Below are 17,625 nucleotides of genomic sequence, written 5' to 3'. Positions count from 1 at the left end.
AGAGCCTCACTATTGGCTCTCAGGGCATGGGCTGTTGGGGTATTTCTGAGCACTGAGAAGAAAAGGCAGCCCCCCAGCCCTGTCCCCTGTCCCAATTAGCATTCCTTACACATGCTTCATAATTAGCCTCTTCAAATATTAATGCTGGGTGTCAGGCTTGGCCCTGAGGGGTGTGTTGGAAGGGGTGGGGGCTGGTGGGAGGACTTTGTGGGGATGGCAAAACCAGGGGTCCTTGTCCCCGTGGTCCCCCCAGGTGTGTCCTGCACATGTGCCCCCCCCAGCTCCTCGCACCCCCCGGCACCAGACCAGGATCCCAGGCGAGGAACCTTTGTTCTGGGAACAGACAATACAAAGAGCCAAATCAGGGCATGGCTGGGGGGTCCCTGGCCCTCCTGCCCCCGCGGTGTGGTCCCTGCTGCTCCCCCGGGGCAGAGGGGCGGCAGGGTCCCCCCCGATGAGCTTTCTGGGGGGGTGTGGGTGACCCTGCAGCTGGGGGGGGCTCCATGTTCCCCCCAAAGCCCCCGGGTTCAGCCCCCTCCCAGCCCTTTCCCTGTGCCCCGACCCCTCCAGGGGCAGCCCCGAGACCCCAAAGGGGCCGGGGGGCTCCTATAGCCGGTGCCCGGGGGTTCCGGTGACCCCCACTTCTCCCAGTGTCACACAGGGGTGGCCGTCCCGGTGTCACTTGGGGGGGGTCACCGCGGGGGGGAGGGGGGGGTGGAGCAGCCTTCCCTGTGCCCCCCGCGGGGCTCCCGGCGTGTCCCTTGTCCCCTGCGTTGTCCCCGGTGCCCTCCATCCTCCCGACATCCCCCCGCTGGGTGTCGCTCCCCCCGTGCCGGTGCCCCCCCCGGCGAGGCGGGTGCGGAGCAGGGTTTTGGGGGGGGGGGGGGGGCGGGCCGGGGGCTCCGGTCCGCGCCGCGCGCGGCGGCGACACAAAGCGGCTCCTGGCGGCGCGGGGGGGGTCCCGGCGCGCCCGCGCTCCCGGTGCCGGGTGGCCCCGCCATGGCCAAGTGGCTTCGGGAGTACCTGGGCCGGGGGGCCCGGCGCTCCCCCCCCCGCCCGCCCCAGCCCGACTACAGCGGCGGCGAGCGCCGCTCCAGCGGCCCCGGGAGCGGGGCCCCCCCCGGAGCGCCCCCCGGCGCTGCCCTCCGCGGGCCCGCTGCTTCCCCTCGGCACCGGCTGGTGCGGGTGGGGGGCGCGGGGCCGGGGGGCGGCCCCCGCCGGCTGGAGCAGGTAGGAGCGGGGGACACCGGGGGGACACCGCGCGGGGAGCGCAGCGGGGCAGGAGGCGGGGGAAGCGCGGGCACCGGGGAGGGCGGCGAAGGGACCGGGGGTGCAGTGGGGCGGCGGGGGTGGGGGCTGCGGAGGGGAACCGGGGGGGCACCGGGAGCACCGCGGGGAAATGAGCGGGGCACACAGCGGGGAGCGGAGGGGATGGAGAGCAATGACCGGGGGGGACTGGGAAGACAACGGGGAAACGGGAGGTGACCGAAAGGGACTGGGGAGGACCGGGGGTACCGCGGGGGACAGGGGAGAGCCAAGGGGTCGGGGGGGTCGTGGAGCACCCGGGGGAGGACCTGGGGTCACTGGGAGAGGGAAATAGGGGAAGGGCTGGGGGTGGTGGGGTCACTGGGAGAGGGGGACGGGGACAAAGGGACCAGGTGGGAGGGAGCAGGGAAAGGGCTGGGGACACCCATATCAGGGACCTGGGGGAGCCTGCAGGGTCCCAGGGAGGGGACCCGGGGACTGGTGACCTGGGGGGGGGGGCAGTGGGGGTGTCATCCCACCCAGGGCACCCACCTGCAGGGCCCTGCTGAGAGTGAGTACTCGGAGCCCTTCGAGGAGGAGCAGGACCTGGCGCCCGAGAGTGGCTGCGAGGAGCCCGGCGAGGCCACAGGTGGGTGACACCCTGCGCACCCCCCAGCACCCAGCCCTGGGAGGGGGGTCCCGCGACCAGGGTGCTCCCACCCGTCCTGGCCCCCCCCCGTGTCTCCCAGCCCCGCCTGTCCCCAGGGTGCCCGTGGCAGGGTGAGGGCCGGCGGGCGAAGCCGCGGCGTGGACCCCAGCTCTACGACACCCCCTACGAGGAGTGGGAGACGGCGGGGGAGGGCCCGGGGGTGCCCACCACCCGGGAGAGCCGCCTGCCCCGCGACGACGAGCGCCCGGCCGATGAGTACGACCAGCCATGGGAGTGGAAGAAGGATCACATCTCGCGGGCGTTTGCAGGTGACAGCATCCCAGGGTCCCTCAGCATCCCCCAGCACCCATGGGTACCACCCCAGGGGGGCAATGGGACACTGGAGCAAGGCAGAGCCATGCTGGGGACATCTGGGATGTTCCTCAGGGGTGCTGGGACCCCACAGTGGGGTGACACCCCCCCACTTGGTCCCTGCAGTGCAGTTTGAGAGCCCCGAGCGCTCCCCCAGCCTGTCCCGGCACCTGCCACGGTCTCCCCGACCCCCCGCGAGTGCCAGGCCAGGGTGTCCCCCCAGCCCCAGGCACGTGGACACCTCGCTGCCCCTGGAGAAGCAGGCGTGAGTCTGGGGATCCCTCCTCCACAGGGCAACATCAACATCCTGGTCACACATCGTTGCATGGGGACAGCCCTGTGGGGTGGAGGGTCCCCCATAGATGGGTCCCCATGGGGTGGAAGGTGCCCCATGGCATGGTTGGTCCCTTTGATCTGGTTGGGTGCTCCATGGCATGGATGGGTGGAAGGTGCCCCATGGCATGGTTGGTCCCTTTGATGTGGTTGGGTGCCCCATGGCATGGATGGGTCTCTATGGGATGGAGGGTGTCCCATCCATGGTTGGTCCCTTTGACGTGGTTGGGTGCCCCATGGCATGGACAGGTCTCCATGGGATGGAGGGTGTCCCATCCATGGTTGGTCCCTTTGATGTGGTTGGGTGCCCCATGGCATGGATGGGTCCCCACGGGCTGGAGGGTGCCCCATGGTGCAGATGGGCCCTGGGGTCCCAGTGCTGTGTGGCAGGGTGCCACATTCCAGGGTGCCACATGCCAGGGTGACATGTGCCACCATGCAGATGGTACCACGGGCCCATCGGGCGGGCGGGCGCCGAGACGCTGCTGGCGCTGTGCCGCGAGGGCAGCTTCCTGGTGCGGGACTGCGAGACCAGCCCTGATGACTACTCGCTCTCGCTCAGGTGAGGGGTTGGGGACACTGGAGCGGCCCTGGTGACAGCCCAGGCATTGGGGGGGCCGTGGGAGGGGTGCCCTGGCAGAGGAGCTGGGCTGTGAGCACGGTGCTTGCATCCACGCGTTCCCATCATCTGCATCAATGTGCACGTGCGTGTGCAGCCAGGTCATGCACTGTGTGCCTCAGTTTCCCCTCCCTGCCCGCAGGAGCAGCCACGGCTTTGTGCACGTGAAGCTGACGCGGACCCGCGAGCAGCATTTCATGCTGGGCCGCGCCGGGGCCGCCTTCCCCTCGGTGCCCGAGGCCGTGCGCCACTACACGGCGCGGGCGCTGCCCGTCCGCGGTGCCCGGCACCTCTCCCTGCTCTACCCCGTGGCTGTGCAGCCCCTGTGAGCCCCCCAGCTGTGCCCCCCGCGATCCCCGAGTGAAGCCCCCCCATTAAAGGCCGATATTCAGCCCGTAGATGTGGCGACGCTCTGGTCTCTCTTGGGGCTCAGCTCTATGGTGTGGCCAGGGGACAGCATGGTGGCCGCTCTCCCGGTCACATCCTGGTCCCTCCATGTGGGTTCCTGCCCTTGTGCCCCCTCCCACCACCCCCTGGGGTGTCCAGGCAAGGGGGGGGGGTGTCTGGATGCCCCCCCCCACCCCACTGCAGGTCCTCGCCTTGGGGACAAAGCGTGGGGGTGACACTGCTCGGGGTCACCCGCCACCAACCTCACACCAGCTCGCCCACGCGGCACAGGGAGGACAATGACGCTGGCCCCCCCGGGGGGGTCCATACTGGAGGGGTGAAGGCCTGGCGTGCTGGGTGCCAGCACGAAACGAGGTCACCAGACCACAGAGTGACTTCCCCGAAATGGGGGGGGCCCTGGAGCCTGCTGCCCCCCCGCTACCCACCCACGTGTGGCGGGACAGGCTGGGTGCACCGGGGGGGCACCGGATGCGGGGGGGTTCTGTGGGCGCCGCACAGGAGACACAGACCGGGGTGGCAGGATGCTGCAAAGCAGCTTTTTTGGGGGGATTTCCTGCAGAAAGGCAGAGCCGGGGGGGTGTTTCCCCCCCCCAAGGCTGGTGACACACTGGGCCCCGGCTCAGGGCTGGGGGGCGCGGGGGGGACCCCGTGACCCCTGCAGCCCCCCCTGGTATGTGTTGTTCTCCATCAGCGTGTGGGGTGGCAGCAGCTTCTTGGGGACCCCCGCCAAGGAGGGCAGTGTGTTCATGTAGATGCTCGTTTCTGGGGGGGCGGTGGGTGTTGGGGGGGGAGGCACAGGGCTGGACATGGCCAACCCCGGCCCCCGAGATGGGGGTACATGGGGCAGGGGGGACAGGGGTATCGGGGCGGGGGGGAGAGGGGCTTGGGGGTATTTTGGGCACGAGGCAGAGAGGGACGGGGGCAAATGCGGACGGGGTATTTGGGGATGGGGTGTTTAGGGACAGGGTTACCTGAGTCCCTGCGCCAGCGCCGGTGGCCGAGCAGGGCCAGCCCCAGGAGCAGGGCTGTGCCCCCCACGGCCCCACCCAGTCCCCACGCGAGCCCTGCAAGTACACGCAGCTGGGGCCACCCTCTCGGCGCCAGGATGGAGGGGACAGCGGGGACAGCAGGGACACGCTTACCTGTGTGGTGTCCTCCATCAGCTGCTGGCGGTGAGGGGAGAGCAGTCAGGGATGTCCCTGTCCCCATCACTGTCCCCATCGCTGTCCCCATCCCTCCTGCACTGTGGCCCCCCCAAACCCACCAGACGTCTCCCTCCAGGGACCCCATCACCCCCCAAAGTGACACTGTGTCTCAGGGACCCCCCGAAGGTCCCCAGGGAGGAGGGGAAGAGCAGGAGCCCCCCCGGGTACCTGCGGTGACACTGAGCAGGGTGCCATTGCCGGTGGCCGTGCTGTGGCGGGGGATCTCGAGGGTGACCCGGCAGAGGTAGCGCCCGGCGTCGTCCCCCCGCGCCTGGAGGACACTGAGGGTGGCGCGGGGGGGGTCCCAGGCCAGGCGGAGGCGGGGGCTGCAGGGGGACGAGGGGACAGGGGTGGCGGGGCGCAGGCGGGTGGCACACAGCACCCTGTGTCCCGTGTCCCTCACCCACTCCAGCCGCAGCAGGTCCCAGGGTTTGGCCACCAGCACTCGGCACCCCAGGGCCACCTCATCACCTGCTGTCACCTGCGCCTCTGCCGGGTCCTGGCTCACCTGCAGGGCGCCCGCTGCTGGGGACAGCATTGGGGTCACGAGGGGTGTCACCTGCCACCCCTGCATTCCCCAGGGCCACCCATGCACCTCAGGGACCAAGAGCCACCTTAGCTGCCTGCGTGTCCCCCCTCTCTGATGCGTGTGCATGTCCCTCTGTCCCCAGCCTGTCCCCACGCCTCTGTCCCCACACGTGCTATATGACCCCATCCTGTCCCCCCATCCGTCCCCATTCCCTCTGTCCTGTCCCCCTGCCACAGCCATGTCACCCACCTCTGTCCACCCACCCATCCCCATCCTGTCCCCATGTCTGTCCCTCTCTCTGTGTTGCCAACCCCTCTCTGGTCCCCGCCCCCAGGACAGATGTCCCCAGCAGCCCCCTTGCCCCAGCCATCAGCCCCGTGTCCCCCCAGTGCCCCCAAATGGCCTGTCCCCAACCCCACGGTGTCCCAGGAACTGTCCCCTCTGTCCCCCCAGCCAGCCATGTCCCCCCACTCACCGCCAAGCAGGGGGATGAGGACCCCGAGCCCCCACATCCCTGCGCCAGGCCAGCCACCCTGCTTGGGGGAGCTGTGTCCCCAGGGCGTGCCTGTCCCCGAAGGGTCTCTGTCCCCGAGCTGGCCTCGTCCCCAAAGCGTCACTGTTCCCAAAGCCTCCCAGTCCCTCGTCACCCAGGCCGTCTCTTGCGGTGACGCCACAGCTTCCTGCCACCCCACCCCACCGCGCTGCGCAGCCCAGGGGAGGGTGACAGCGACAAGGATGGGAACGGATGGGGACAACTTCTGGAGCAAGGGCAGGGGACAGGACCACCTTGGGCACCCCCCAGGTGAGGGAGCTGGAGACAACTCCAGCCTGGCCCCATGTATGGGGACATCCCACCTGGGGACCCTCGCTGGGACCCCCCCGGGGTGACACACCCTGAGCCCAGGGCAGGCTGGGGTCCCAGCACGGCCTCACTGGGAGAATGAAGATGCTACGGAGATGATGGAGAGGGTGGAGCATCTCCCGTGTGAGGAAAGGCTGAGGAGCTGGGGCTCTGAGCTGGAGAAGAGGAGACTGAGGGGTGACTCATTCATGGGGATCAATATGGAAAGGGGGAGTGTCAGGAGGATGGAGCCAGGCTCTTCTGGGTGACAGCCAGTGACAGGACAAGGGGCAATGGGTGCAAACTGGAACACAGGAGGTTCCACTTGAATACGAGAAGAAACTTCTTCCCGGTGAGGGTGCCAGAGCCTGGCCCAGGCTGCCCAGGGAGGTTGTGGAGTCTCCTTCTCTGCAGACATTCCAACCCGCCTGGACACCTTCCTGTGTAACCTCATCTGGGTGTTCCTGCTCCGGCGGGGGGGTTGCACTGGGTGAGCTTTCGAGGTCCCTTCCAACCCCTGACATCCTGGGATGCTGTGATTCTGTGGCAGGGGTCCCGCACTGGGACAGACCCCCGCTCTGTGTGGCCGTGCCCCCCACCCCGCCACCCCTCCCCTCCGGCTCCTGCGCTACATCCCTGGGGGGGGGCAGAGGTGCTTCCGCCTTGGAGTGGGGGGATCCCCAAACGCGGGGGGTCCCCGTGTTCCGGGGGGTGACACTCAGGCTCCCCGTTGCTCGGGGGGCGGCGGGTCCCCCTCCCCGCCTCCCGCGGGCTCCATCTCCCGGCGCGGGGCGGTGCCCTGGGGCTCGGCCCCGCCCCCTGGCCCCGCCCCGGCCCCGCCCCGGCCCCGGTGACCGGACTACACTTCCTGTCGTGCCCCGCGGCGGGGCGGGGCGGGGCGGGGCCGGGGGCGCCGCTCCCCCTTTGTTGGTGTCGGCGGGGCCGAGCGGCGGCGGGGCCGGCCCGGTATGGGCGACCAGGTGGGGCCGGGACGGGCCGGGGAGGGAGGGAGAGGGGGGGATGGAGGGATGGAGGGAGGAGCGGGATGGAGAAGGGGGAATGGAGGCAGGAGGGAGGGAGGGAAGGATGGAGAGGGAGGGATGGATGGAGGAGGAGGGGATGGAGATCTGGAGGAAGGAGGGATGGAGGGGTTAGAGATGGCGAAGGAGGGGTGCAGGGGGGATGCGGGGTGCAGCGGGGAGGGGGCGGGAGGGATGGAGGGTGCAGAGGCGATGGAGAGGGAGGGATGGAGGGGTGCAGGCGGGAGGGGGGCAGGGGGGATGGAGGGGTGAAGGGGGGATGGAGGGGGGCAGGGGAGATGGAGCAGGGCAGGGGGGCGCAGGGCTGTCCCCCCTCGCTGCCCCCACTCCGCACTCCCACACTTGCCAAGTCATCCCGCTCCCGCCATGCCGGCACAGCCCCCCCCGCGGCGCCTGGCACGACTGGGCCCCGGGAGGGACCGGGAGCCGAGGGGGGGCCGGGGGTGCTGACCGCGGGCGGGGGGACCGGGCAGGAGGGTCTGCGGAAGATCATCACCACCCTGGCCGTGAAGAATGAGGAGATCCAGAACTTCATCTACTCCCTCAAGCAGATGATGCAGAATGTGGAGGTAACGGGGACCCCCCCTCCCCGCCCTGGCACACCAGGGTCCCGCTCTTGGGCGGGGGGCACCCGCTGATGCCCCCGGCGTTGTCACCAGGCGAACTCATCGCGGGTGCAAGAGGACCTGGAGGGCGAGTTCCAGTCGCTGTACACGCTGCTGGACGAGCTGAAGGAGGAGATGCTGATGAAGATCAAGCAGGACCGCGCCAGCCGCACCTACGAGCTGCAGGTCAGCACCCACCCTGTGTCTGTGTCCCCCCCACTGTCACCTTCACCCACCGCTGTCCCTGTCCCCTCCCCAGGCCCAGCTGGCAGCATGTGCCAAGGCCCTGGAGAGCTCGGAGGAGCTGCTGGAGGCGGCCAACCAGGCCCTGGGGACGGCCAACCACCATGACTTCTCCCAGGTGCGTCCCCACTGGTGCAGGGGGATGTCCCTGTCCAGCTGGCCCCCACGCTGGCAGTGTCCTGACCCCCCCTTGCTGGCCAGTTGATGCTGCACCCTCCTTTCTTTCTGTGCTGGGCACTGGGGCAACCCTGGGCAGGCTGCGGGCCTGGGGGAAGCACGGAGACCCCCTGGGGGGATCCCAGAGCTGCCAGGTGCCCCCTTTCTCCCAAGACAAAGGGACACCATGGCAGGGATACGGAGGACACTGGCGGGTGCACAGGGTGCTGTGCCGTGGGGTTACCGCGGTGGGGATGCAGGGATGCTGTGCCGTGGGGTAACACTGTGGGGATGCAGGGATGCTGTGCTGTGGGATAACGCTGTGGGGATGCAGGGATGCTGTGCTGCTGGGTACCACAGTGGGGATGCAGGGATGCTGTGCTGTGGGGTAACGCTGTGGGGATGCAGGGATGCTGTGCTGCTGGGTACCACAGTGGGGATGCAGGGATGCTGTGCTGTGGGGTAACGCTGTGGGGATGCAGGGATGCTGTGCTGTGGGATAACGCTGTGGGGATGCAGGGATGCTGTGCTGCTGGGTACCACAGTGGGGATGCAGGGATGCTGTGCCATGGGGTACTGCTGCAAGGACACTGTGCTGCTGGGTACCGCCATGGGGACCCTCTGGCACTGGTGTGGGGGGGTCCGGTCACGCTGCACTGTGCTGGCTCCTGGCGCTGCTGTCTTATCTGCTTTTTTGTTTCCTCCTCTTTTTCCTCTGCGCTCGCAAGGCTGCCAAACAGATCAAGGATAGGTACGGCACCCCCGTGCCCCCCCGTCCCACTAACTCCCACCCTCCTCCCAGCCAGGGCGGGTGGCCTCGTGGGTGCTGGGGGGGGCAGTCAGGGCTGGGTGGGTGTCTAGCTCCCATCCCCACTGACCCTTGTCCCTGTGTCCCCCCCCATGCAGTGTGACAATGGCACCTGCCTTCCGCCTCTCGCTCAAGGCCAAGGTGAGCGACAACATGAGCCACTTGATGGTGGATTTTGCCCAAGAACGTCGCCTGCTCCAGGCCCTCGCCTTCCTGCCAGGTATCACCTGCAGGTGACGGGGACATGGGGACACAGGGGCACAGGGCACAGTGAGTGCAAGGGAAGGCTGGTGCTGGGGACACAGGGGGCTGTGCCAGCCTGGCAAGGGGACAGCACAAGGGTGGGGGTCCAGGGTTTAAGGATGCCAGGGGTTGGGGTGAGGAGTTGTGGGGTGCCAGGTCTGGGGTGCCCCCAGCCAGAGCGGCAAGAAGGTGCTGGGTTGGAGGGATGAGGGGCAGGTTTGGGGTCCCCAGGGTGGGATCTGAGGTGCGGGGGGGGGATGTTGTGGACACCCTGGCTGGCAGCGGGGCTGCAGCAGGGGCAGGAGGGGGACACTGGCACGGCTGCTCCCACGGGCAGTGCCCAGCACCCCCGAGATCGACCTGGCGGAGTCACTGGTGGCCGATAACTGTGTGACGCTGGCCTGGAGGATGCCCGATGAGGACAGCAAGATCGACCACTACGTGCTGGAGTATCGCAAAACCAACTTCGAGGGGCCTCCCCGCGCCAAGGAGGACCAGCCCTGGATGGTGGTCGAGGGCATCAAGGGCACCGAGTACACCCTGTCCGGTGAGGGCACAGGGCGGGCAAAACCAGCCCCAAATGTGCCAGGGCACCGTGGGTGGCAGGGATCTGGGGTTGTGCCAGGCTTTGTAGGGGACATGGGGGTCACGGTGCCCCCCTCCATGCCCTGCTTTGTGACCCTGCTGTGCCCGCAGGGCTGAAGTTTGACATGAAATACATGAATTTTCGGGTCCGGGCATGTAACAAGGCTGTGGCGGGCGAGTTCTCCGAGCCGGTCACTTTGGAAACAAGAGGTGGGTACCAGGTGGGTGGCAGGGGACACATCACCCCTCGTGCCACCCCTTCCCAAGTGTGCCAGGGTTCTGACACCCCGTGGGTTGGGGGACACGCGCTGATGGTGGCTGTCCCCAGCGTTCATGTTTCGGCTGGACGCCAGCACATGCCACCAGAACCTGCGGGTGGAGGAGCTCAGCGTGGAGTGGGATGCCACGGGGGGGAAGGTGCAGGACGTCAAAGCGCGCGAGAAGGACGGCAAGGGCAGGACGGCCTCGCCCGCCAACTCGCCTGCCAGGTAATGTCACTCCCCCCTTGTCACCCCAGCGTTGTCCCCGCTTCCCCCGGGTGATGCCAACCCACCTCTCCTTGCTGGCGTCTGTCCTAGGGTGGTGCAGTCACCCAAGAGGATGTCCTCAGGGCGCGGGGGCAGAGATCGCTTCACCGCCGAGTCCTACACGGTGCTGGGTGAGAGCTGGGGACACCCAGTGCGTGCGGGGGGGAACCTGCAGGTACCCTGGGGTGCAGGAGGGGAGAGGGGGACCCCGAGAGTGCAGGGTGTGATGGAAGTGGGCAGAGAATCATAGAACCATTTGGTTGGAAAAGCCCCTCCAGATCATCGAGTCCAACCATAACCCACCCCCGGCACTGCCCCATGTCCTGAGAACCTCATGTCCGTCTGTCCAACCCCTCCAGGGATGGTGACTCCAGCACTGCCCTGGGCAGCCTGTTCCAATGCCCCACAGCCCTTTGGGGAAGAAATTGTTCCCCAGATCCAACCTCAACCTCCCCTGGCGCAACTTGAGGCACGGGTCACCCAGAGGGACCTGGTGGGGCGGGGGACAGAATGGGGCACCCATGGGTGCAGCAGGCAGAGCCGTGCCCCATGCCCACAGGTGACACGCTGATCGACGGTGACGATCACTACTGGGAGGTGCGGTACGACCGGGACAGCAAAGCTTTTGGCGTGGGGGTGGCGTATCGCAGCCTGGGCAAATTCGATCAGCTGGGCAAGACCTCGGCCTCCTGGTGCCTCCACCTCAACAACTGGCTGCAGGTCAGCTTCAGCGCCAAGCACGCCAACAAGGCCAAGGTGCTGGACGTGCCCGTGCCCGACTGCATCGGCGTCTACTGCAACTTCCACGAAGGTGGGTGTGGGGTGGGGTGGGAGACAGGCAGCATTGGGGGTGGGCACAGGGGCTGCCACCACCGTGGGCATTGCCACTGCTATGGCCACCAGCATGTCCACCATGGGCATTGCCACCACCATGGACACCAGCATGTCCACCATGGGCATTGCCACCGCCATGGCCACCAGCATGTCCACTATGGGCACTGCCACCACTGTGGGAACCTGGGTGTCCACCATGGGCACTGCCATCGCCACAGCCACCAGCATGTCCACCATGGGCATTGCCACCACCACAGCCACCAGCATGTCCACCATGGGCATTGCCACCACCATGGACATCAGCATGTCCACCATGGGCACTGCCACCACCACAGCCACCAGCATGTCCACCATGGGCATTGCCACCACCATGGACATCAGCATGTCCACCATGGGCATTGCCACCACTATGGGAACCTGGGTGTCCACCACGGGCATTGCCACCACCATGGACACCAAGATGTCCACCACGGGCACTGCCACCACCATGGACACCACGCTGGGGGTCTGCAAGCTCTGTGCCCATGTGTGACCCCAGCCTTGTGCCCACAGGCTTCCTGTCCTTCTACAACGCCAGGACCAAGCAGCTGCTCCACACCTTCAAGGCCAAGTTCACACAGCCGGTGCTGCCCGCCTTCACGGTAAGGGGCCGGTGGGGCTGGGCAGCTCCCAGGGGGGCTGCTGGCAGGAGGGTTGAGCCCCCCCATCCCCGTGGCAGCCCCCCCAGCCCAGCCGCTCTCCTGTGCCCGCAGGTCTGGTGCGGCAGCTTCCACGTCACCTCGGGTCTGCAGGTGCCCAGTGCTGTGAAATGTCTCCAGAAACGCAACAGCACGGCCAGCAGCTCCAACGCCAGCCTGCCCTAGAGCCGTGCCCCCCGCCGCGGGCACCCCAGGCGAGAGCACTGAATGTACCCACCCCAAGCCCCCTTTTCCACATACGCTGCGCTGGCAGGGCTGTGCCACCCCCAGAGCTGGGGTGCAGCAGCACCCATGGCCCTGCCAGCTGAACCCCCCCAACTCCGTGCCACCCCCCGCATCGCTGGCACCGGGCTGGGCACGTCCCCCCCACCACTGAGAGCTGCTTCTGGCCTGAAGAATAAATTGGGATGTAGGTGTGACATGATGGTGGCTGGGGCATGGGGGGCGCCAAGGTGGAGAAGGGGGTTTTTTGGGGATGTGGGGGGGCAGTGTCTTTATTTGGGGTGGGGCCCCCCAAATATATAGCTTGGGAGGTCCATTGCTGTCCCAGACTGAGCTGGGCCGCTCGCACGCCCCATCTCAGTGCCACCCTGGGGGGGGCACCGCTGTCCCAGCCGGTGCCTGGCACAAAGCGGGGGGCGCTGGGCCCCCCCATGCTGGCGCCCGTCAGTCCTCGATGAGCTCGGCGCAGCTGCAGCTTCTTGGCAGCTCCTCCGCCGCACCTGCACCGTGCGGGGGGGCCGGGCTCCCTCCCACCCCCTCACCTCAAAGGGACCCCCCTGCTCCACCACTTGCCCCCATTGTCAGCGGTAGCAGGCTGGGGGTGCCCCCCCTGGGCACGTCCCAAGCACGAGGGTCCCATCCGGGGGTGCCCCCCCAGCGTGTGCCCCAGCCCAGGGGTGTCTCCAGCCTCGGGGGGGTCCCAGTCCCGGGGGTTCTGCCCGGAGACCCCCCCGGCACCTCGTAGTGCCGGCCCCCCCCAGAAGGTGCGCGCAGCCCCCGCAGCCCGGCCGGGACGCTCCGGTAGCCCCGGGGGCGGGAGGGGACTCGGCACCGCACCGGGCGCTGCGGGGACACCGGGACCGGCGCACCGGGCGCTGCGGGGACGCAGCGGCGGAGGGAACCGGGTGGGGTCGGTGCCTGGGGGGGTCAGTGCCAGGGGGTGTCGATGGTGGTTACCGGCACCCGGTGGTCTGTCCCGGGGGGTCGGTGCCGGGGGTGCCGGCCCCCCCGGTCCCGCTTCTCCACGGAGCCCCCGTAGCTGGGCCGGCGTCGGTCCCGCCGGGGCGGTGGCACCGGCCGCGCCACCTCCGCCCGCCGCGGGCGCTGCCGGGCCGGGCCGGCCCCTCCCGGGCTGCGGGCACCGGGCGGGTGTCCCCGGGCGTCCCTGTGTCCCGTCTCGCTGTGTCCTTGCTGCTTGTGTTCCCACGCCCACACCTTCCTGTCCCCGCGTCCCTTCGCGTCCCTGTCCCAGTGTCCCCACCTGCAGCGTCCCGCCTTGCCCGAGGAGCCCAGGGGGCGCTCGGAGGGACACCCACGGGCGCACACCCCCCGCACGGCTGCGGGCACCGGGGAAAGGCAGCGGGGGGTGTCCCCGGGCGGGGCGCGGAGCCGGTGCGGGCGGGTGTCCCCGTGTCCCCCCCCGGTGCGGCAGGTGCGGGGCTGTTTCCCCCTCCCGCCCGGCCCGGTGTCCGTGTCCGTGTCCGTGTCCGTCCCAACCCCCCCGGGCGGGGCGGGGCGCGCGGGGCCGCCCCATCACGTGGCGCCGCCGCTGCCGCGCGCACCGGGGGAGGCGGGAGCGGCGGGAGCGGATCATGGCAGGTACCGGCGGGCGCGCGCCCCGGGCGCGCCCCGACACGCGCACCGGCCGGGACACGCGCACCGCGCGCGCGCATGCACCCGCGCGCCCCCCCCCCCCCCCGCCCCGTGCACACGCTTGTGCACCTGCGCGCGCGCGCACGCACGAACACACGCGTGTGCGCGGACACGCGGGGCCCTCGGTGCACGAGGCACCCGCGGGGCGGGGCTGCGGACACCCCGGGACACCCGCGGCGGGAATGGGGACACCCGTGAGGGTGGGAGGGGTTGGGGACACCCGCGGGGAGGGGCTGGGGACAGCCCGGGGCACCCGCGGGCAGCCGCGCGGGGCGGGGGCGGCGCTCCCCCGGGGGCCCCGTGTGCCCCCTGCACCCCCTGGGTTCAGACCGGGCTCTGGGGACCCGCTGGGCCAGGAGAACCGCGTCCCCGTGTCCCTGTGTCCCCCGGCCACGTCCCCATGTGCCCCAGTTCACTGTCGTGCCCCTGTGTCCTCACACCCCCACATGTCCCCCTGTCAGTGTCCCCCACCGCCCTGTCCCTCAGTCCTCATGTCCCTGCGTCCATCCCCTCTGTGTCCTTGTGTCCCGTCTCCCTGTGTCCTTGCTGCTTGTGTCCCCACGTCCACACCTTCCTGTCCCCGTGTCCCTTCGCATCCCTGTCCCAGCGTCCCCACCTGCAGTGTCCTCCCGTGGGCGAGGACCCAAGGGTGCTCTTGGAGGGACACCCATGGGCGCACACCCCCCGCATGGCGCGTCCCCTCCCGCAGCGCTGGCGGCCGCCTCCCCCGGTGGGGACGAGCTGGAGGAGGACGAGGACGAGCTGGAGCCGGGGCTGGACGAGGCGGAGGCCGAGCCGGACGGGGGCAGCGGGGCCAAGGAGGCGGGGGGCACCCGGGGGGCCGTGCTCACCCGCCGCGGCATCACCCTCCGCGTGCTGCTCCGCGACGGGCTCCTGGAGCCGGCCCGCGGCGTCCTCTCCATCTACTACCTGGTGAGACCGGGCGACACGGGGTTGGCGACAGGGGTGGGGGACAGGAGACCTCCCCACTCACCCCAAACTCCCCAGGGCAAGAAGTTTGTGGGGGACCTGGGGGCGGACGGGACCATCACATGGCAGGAGACGGGCCAGGTTTTCAACTCGCCCAGCGCCTGGGCCACCCACTGCAAGCGCCTGGTGAACCCCGCCAAGAAGTCGGGGTGCGGTTGGGCGTCCGTGCGCTACAAGGGCCAGAAGCTGGACCAGTACAAAGCCGCTTGGCTCCGCAAACACCAGCCCAACGCGCCGCCCGCCGAGGAGGTGGGTTGGGGGGACCCTGGGGTGACCCCCCGGTGTGGGTGGCGGGGTGGGTGCCAGCCCGGTGCTGCCCGCAGAGCCTGGCCAGCGAGGGCGAGGAGGAGGAGATGCCCGAGGAGGAAGAGGAAGAGGCGACGAGGGAAGGTCGGGTGCCTGTACCGGAGCTGGCAGCTGCCAAAAAAACGGAGGAGAAGAGCAAGAAGCAGCAGTGCAAGAGCCTGGCGGAGCCGGCGGGGACGGGTAAGGTGACACGGGGTGTCCCGGGGGATCTCGGGCAGCCCGGCAGCGGTGACAGGACGTTGTGCTTTGCAGATCACGGCCCCCCGGGGAAGAGCCTGGAGAGCAAACCCCGGGTGCCCGTCCGCTACTGCACCCTGGGGACCCGCGACTCGGCCAGGTAGGGTGTGACAAGGACCCGAGCCCCACGGGTGCCCCCGCCGGCCCCACGGGTGCGGCTGTGGCAGGGGGGGCTGCGGCTCTTCCAGGAGCCCCCAGACCCTGGTGGAGGTGACGTCCTTCGCCGCCATCAACAAGTTCCAGCCCTTCAACGTGGCCATTTCCAGCAACGTCCTCCTGCTCCTGGTGCGTCCCCTCCCCGGCGGGGGACGGGTTGGGACACCTGATGGTACTGGGGACACCCACAGGGAGGTGGGGGGTGTCCCCAGCATAATTTTGGGAACAAACTCTTTGATTTTAACCATTTTCCTTTAGGATTTCCACAGCCACCTGACGCGGAGTGAAGTGGTGGGGTACCTGGGCGGGCGGTGGGACACCAGCACGCAGCGTAAGAAGTGGGGTGGGGGGCGTGGGTTGGCTGGGTGTCCCCCCCAGCCCGTGGCAGAGCCACCCACCCCTGTGCCCCCCCGCCTTGGCAGTGCTGACGGTGCTGCGAGCTTTCCCGTGCCGGACCCGCCTGGGCGATGCCGAAGCCGCCGGCGCCGTGGAGGAGGAGGTAAACCAGCCCTGGGGGGGGATCCTGGGGTTCTCGGGGGGGTCCCACAACATCTGCCCCCCCCCGCCCAGATCTGCCAGAGCCTGTTCCTGCGGGGGCTGTCGCTGGTGGGCTGGTACCACAGCCACCCCTTCGGCCCCGCGCTGCCCTCCCTGCACGACATCGATGCGCAGATGGATTATCAGCTCAAGCTGCAGGGGAGCGGCAACGGCTTCCAGCCCTGCCTGGCGCTCATCTGCGGTAAGAGCGGCACCCGGGGGGCCGGGGGGGCCGGGGCTGCCGTCGCCGTACCCGTGTCAGCCCCATCTTTCACCCCCAGGACCCTACTACCACGGGAACCCCGGCGTGGAGTCCAAAATCGCGCCCTTCTGGGTGATGCCACCGCCAGAGGTGAACGGTCGCTGTCCCTGGGGGGGGTGGGTGTTTGGAATGGGGGTGTCCCCAGTGCCGTCGGTTGTCCCCAGTGCCATGGGGTGACCCCGCTCTCCCGTCCCCCAGCAACGACCCAATGACTACGGCATCCCCATGGAGGTGGAGGTGACCTACATCCAGGACGGGTTCCTCACCAACGATGTCCTGCAGGAGATGGTGAGCGTGGGGTGGGGGCCCCAAAATCCCCACCCGCCCCAGCAAGGACACGTCCCCATCTTGCTGTTAGCCCCGGTGACAGTGGCAGCCCCTTCCCCATCCCTGCCGCGGTCTCGGCGCTGCCGGGGCGGGGGGGGGCTGGGGGCAGCCCCAGTGTCTGCAGCCCCTTCTCTCTCCTGCCCCCCCAGACACTGCTGGTGGAGTTTTACAAGGGAGCCCCCGACCTGGTGAAGTTCCAGGAGCTGTGGAGTCAGGATCAGACCTACCTGGACAAACTGAAGGTGAGGAGGGGGCCCCAGCTCCAGCCCCCACCCCTCCAGTTTTAATTCTAGAGCACAAGTGTGATGGGAGCGGCTGAGGGAGCTGGGGGTTCAGCTGGAGAACAGGAGCTGAGGGGAGACCTTCTGATCTCTGACCTGCCTGAAAGGAGCTTGGAGCCAGGGGGGGTCGGGCTCTGCTCCCCAGGAACAAGCGCCAGGACCAGAGGAAACGGCCTCAAGTTGCGCCAGGGGAGGTTGAGGTTGGATCTGGGGAACAATTTCTTCCCCAAAGGGCTGTGGGGCATTGGAACAGGCTGCCCAGGGCAGTGCTGGAGTCACCATCCCTGGAGGGGTTGGACAGACGGACATGAGGTTCTCAGGGACATGGGGCAGTGCCAGGGCTGGGGAAACAGTTGGACTTGATGAGCTTGAGGTTCTTTTCCAACCAAAATGATTCCGTGACTCTAATTAACTGGGTTGTGTCCCCATCTCAGGGCTCCCTGGCCTCCCGCACCCCCAAAGACCAGAGCTTTGCCCACGTCCTGGAGCAGATCTACAGCCTCCTCAAGCTCAGCAGCTGAAGGACCAGGACCCCCCAACATGGACCAGGTGCCCAGGCTGGGCTCAGCAGCGCCCCCAGCCCCAGGGGCTCAACCCCCCCCGGTGTGGGGCAGCGCTGGGGGACGCAGCATCGCCTGCTGCTCCGGGGAGCAAAACCGAGGGGTCCCGGCCCCCCCGCCGGCTCCTGCCCAGCCCCGGGGGGTGACAGAGGGA

General features: G+C 68.8%; 4 protein-coding genes across 6 annotated transcripts; 3 read left to right on the top strand and 1 right to left on the bottom strand.

Moving 5' to 3' along the window:
* Positions 1–999: 999 nt before the first annotated feature.
* On the top strand, positions 1,000–3,547 carry SHD (Src homology 2 domain containing transforming protein D). Its single transcript, XM_065652763.1, has 6 exons — positions 1,000–1,230; positions 1,804–1,894; positions 2,011–2,223; positions 2,393–2,531; positions 3,042–3,161; positions 3,361–3,547. The coding sequence occupies exons 1-6, from the start codon at positions 1,000–1,002 to the stop codon at positions 3,545–3,547; spliced, it is 981 nt and encodes a 326-aa protein (XP_065508835.1).
* A 698-nt stretch (positions 3,548–4,245) lies between these two features.
* Positions 4,246–5,939, bottom strand: LOC135999289 (uncharacterized). The gene is made up of 5 exons (XM_065652860.1): positions 5,836–5,939; positions 5,000–5,353; positions 4,769–4,792; positions 4,598–4,690; positions 4,246–4,388 (listed from the first exon to the last, which is right to left on the bottom strand). The coding sequence occupies exons 1-5, from the start codon at positions 5,870–5,872 to the stop codon at positions 4,246–4,248; spliced, it is 651 nt and encodes a 216-aa protein (XP_065508932.1). The 5' UTR covers positions 5,873–5,939.
* A 1,174-nt stretch (positions 5,940–7,113) lies between these two features.
* FSD1 (fibronectin type III and SPRY domain containing 1) lies at positions 7,114–12,300 on the top strand. Of its 2 annotated transcripts, XM_065652565.1 has the most exons (13): positions 7,114–7,181; positions 7,715–7,810; positions 7,901–8,032; positions 8,106–8,207; positions 8,974–8,996; positions 9,152–9,273; positions 9,634–9,843; positions 9,993–10,091; positions 10,210–10,369; positions 10,460–10,539; positions 10,968–11,219; positions 11,795–11,883; positions 11,995–12,300. In XM_065652565.1, the coding sequence occupies exons 1-13, from the start codon at positions 7,170–7,172 to the stop codon at positions 12,103–12,105; spliced, it is 1,488 nt and encodes a 495-aa protein (XP_065508637.1). In that variant the 5' UTR covers positions 7,114–7,169; the 3' UTR covers positions 12,106–12,300. The 2 variants fall into 2 exon arrangements, with proteins under 2 accessions (XP_065508637.1, XP_065508638.1); XM_065652566.1 differs by lacking the exon at positions 8,974–8,996 and having other exon boundaries at positions 9,704–9,843.
* A 1,439-nt stretch (positions 12,301–13,739) lies between these two features.
* On the top strand, positions 13,740–17,526 carry MPND (MPN domain containing). 2 transcript variants are annotated; one of them, XM_065652682.1, is made up of 13 exons: positions 13,740–13,761; positions 14,525–14,748; positions 14,824–15,054; positions 15,129–15,291; positions 15,364–15,448; positions 15,537–15,633; positions 15,763–15,835; positions 15,927–16,003; positions 16,075–16,243; positions 16,323–16,393; positions 16,502–16,591; positions 16,780–16,872; positions 17,346–17,526. In XM_065652682.1, the coding sequence occupies exons 1-13, from the start codon at positions 13,755–13,757 to the stop codon at positions 17,430–17,432; spliced, it is 1,467 nt and encodes a 488-aa protein (XP_065508754.1). In that variant the 5' UTR covers positions 13,740–13,754; the 3' UTR covers positions 17,433–17,526. The 2 variants fall into 2 exon arrangements, with proteins under 2 accessions (XP_065508754.1, XP_065508752.1); XM_065652680.1 differs by having other exon boundaries at positions 15,129–15,448.
* Positions 17,527–17,625: the final 99 nt, after the last annotated feature.

Source organism: Caloenas nicobarica, chromosome 27, assembly GCF_036013445.1.
Source record: "Caloenas nicobarica isolate bCalNic1 chromosome 27, bCalNic1.hap1, whole genome shotgun sequence".
Taxonomy (NCBI): domain Eukaryota; kingdom Metazoa; phylum Chordata; class Aves; order Columbiformes; family Columbidae; genus Caloenas; species Caloenas nicobarica.
Note: the sequence above shows the minus strand (reverse complement) of the source record. Positions and strands in the feature narration are given on the sequence as shown.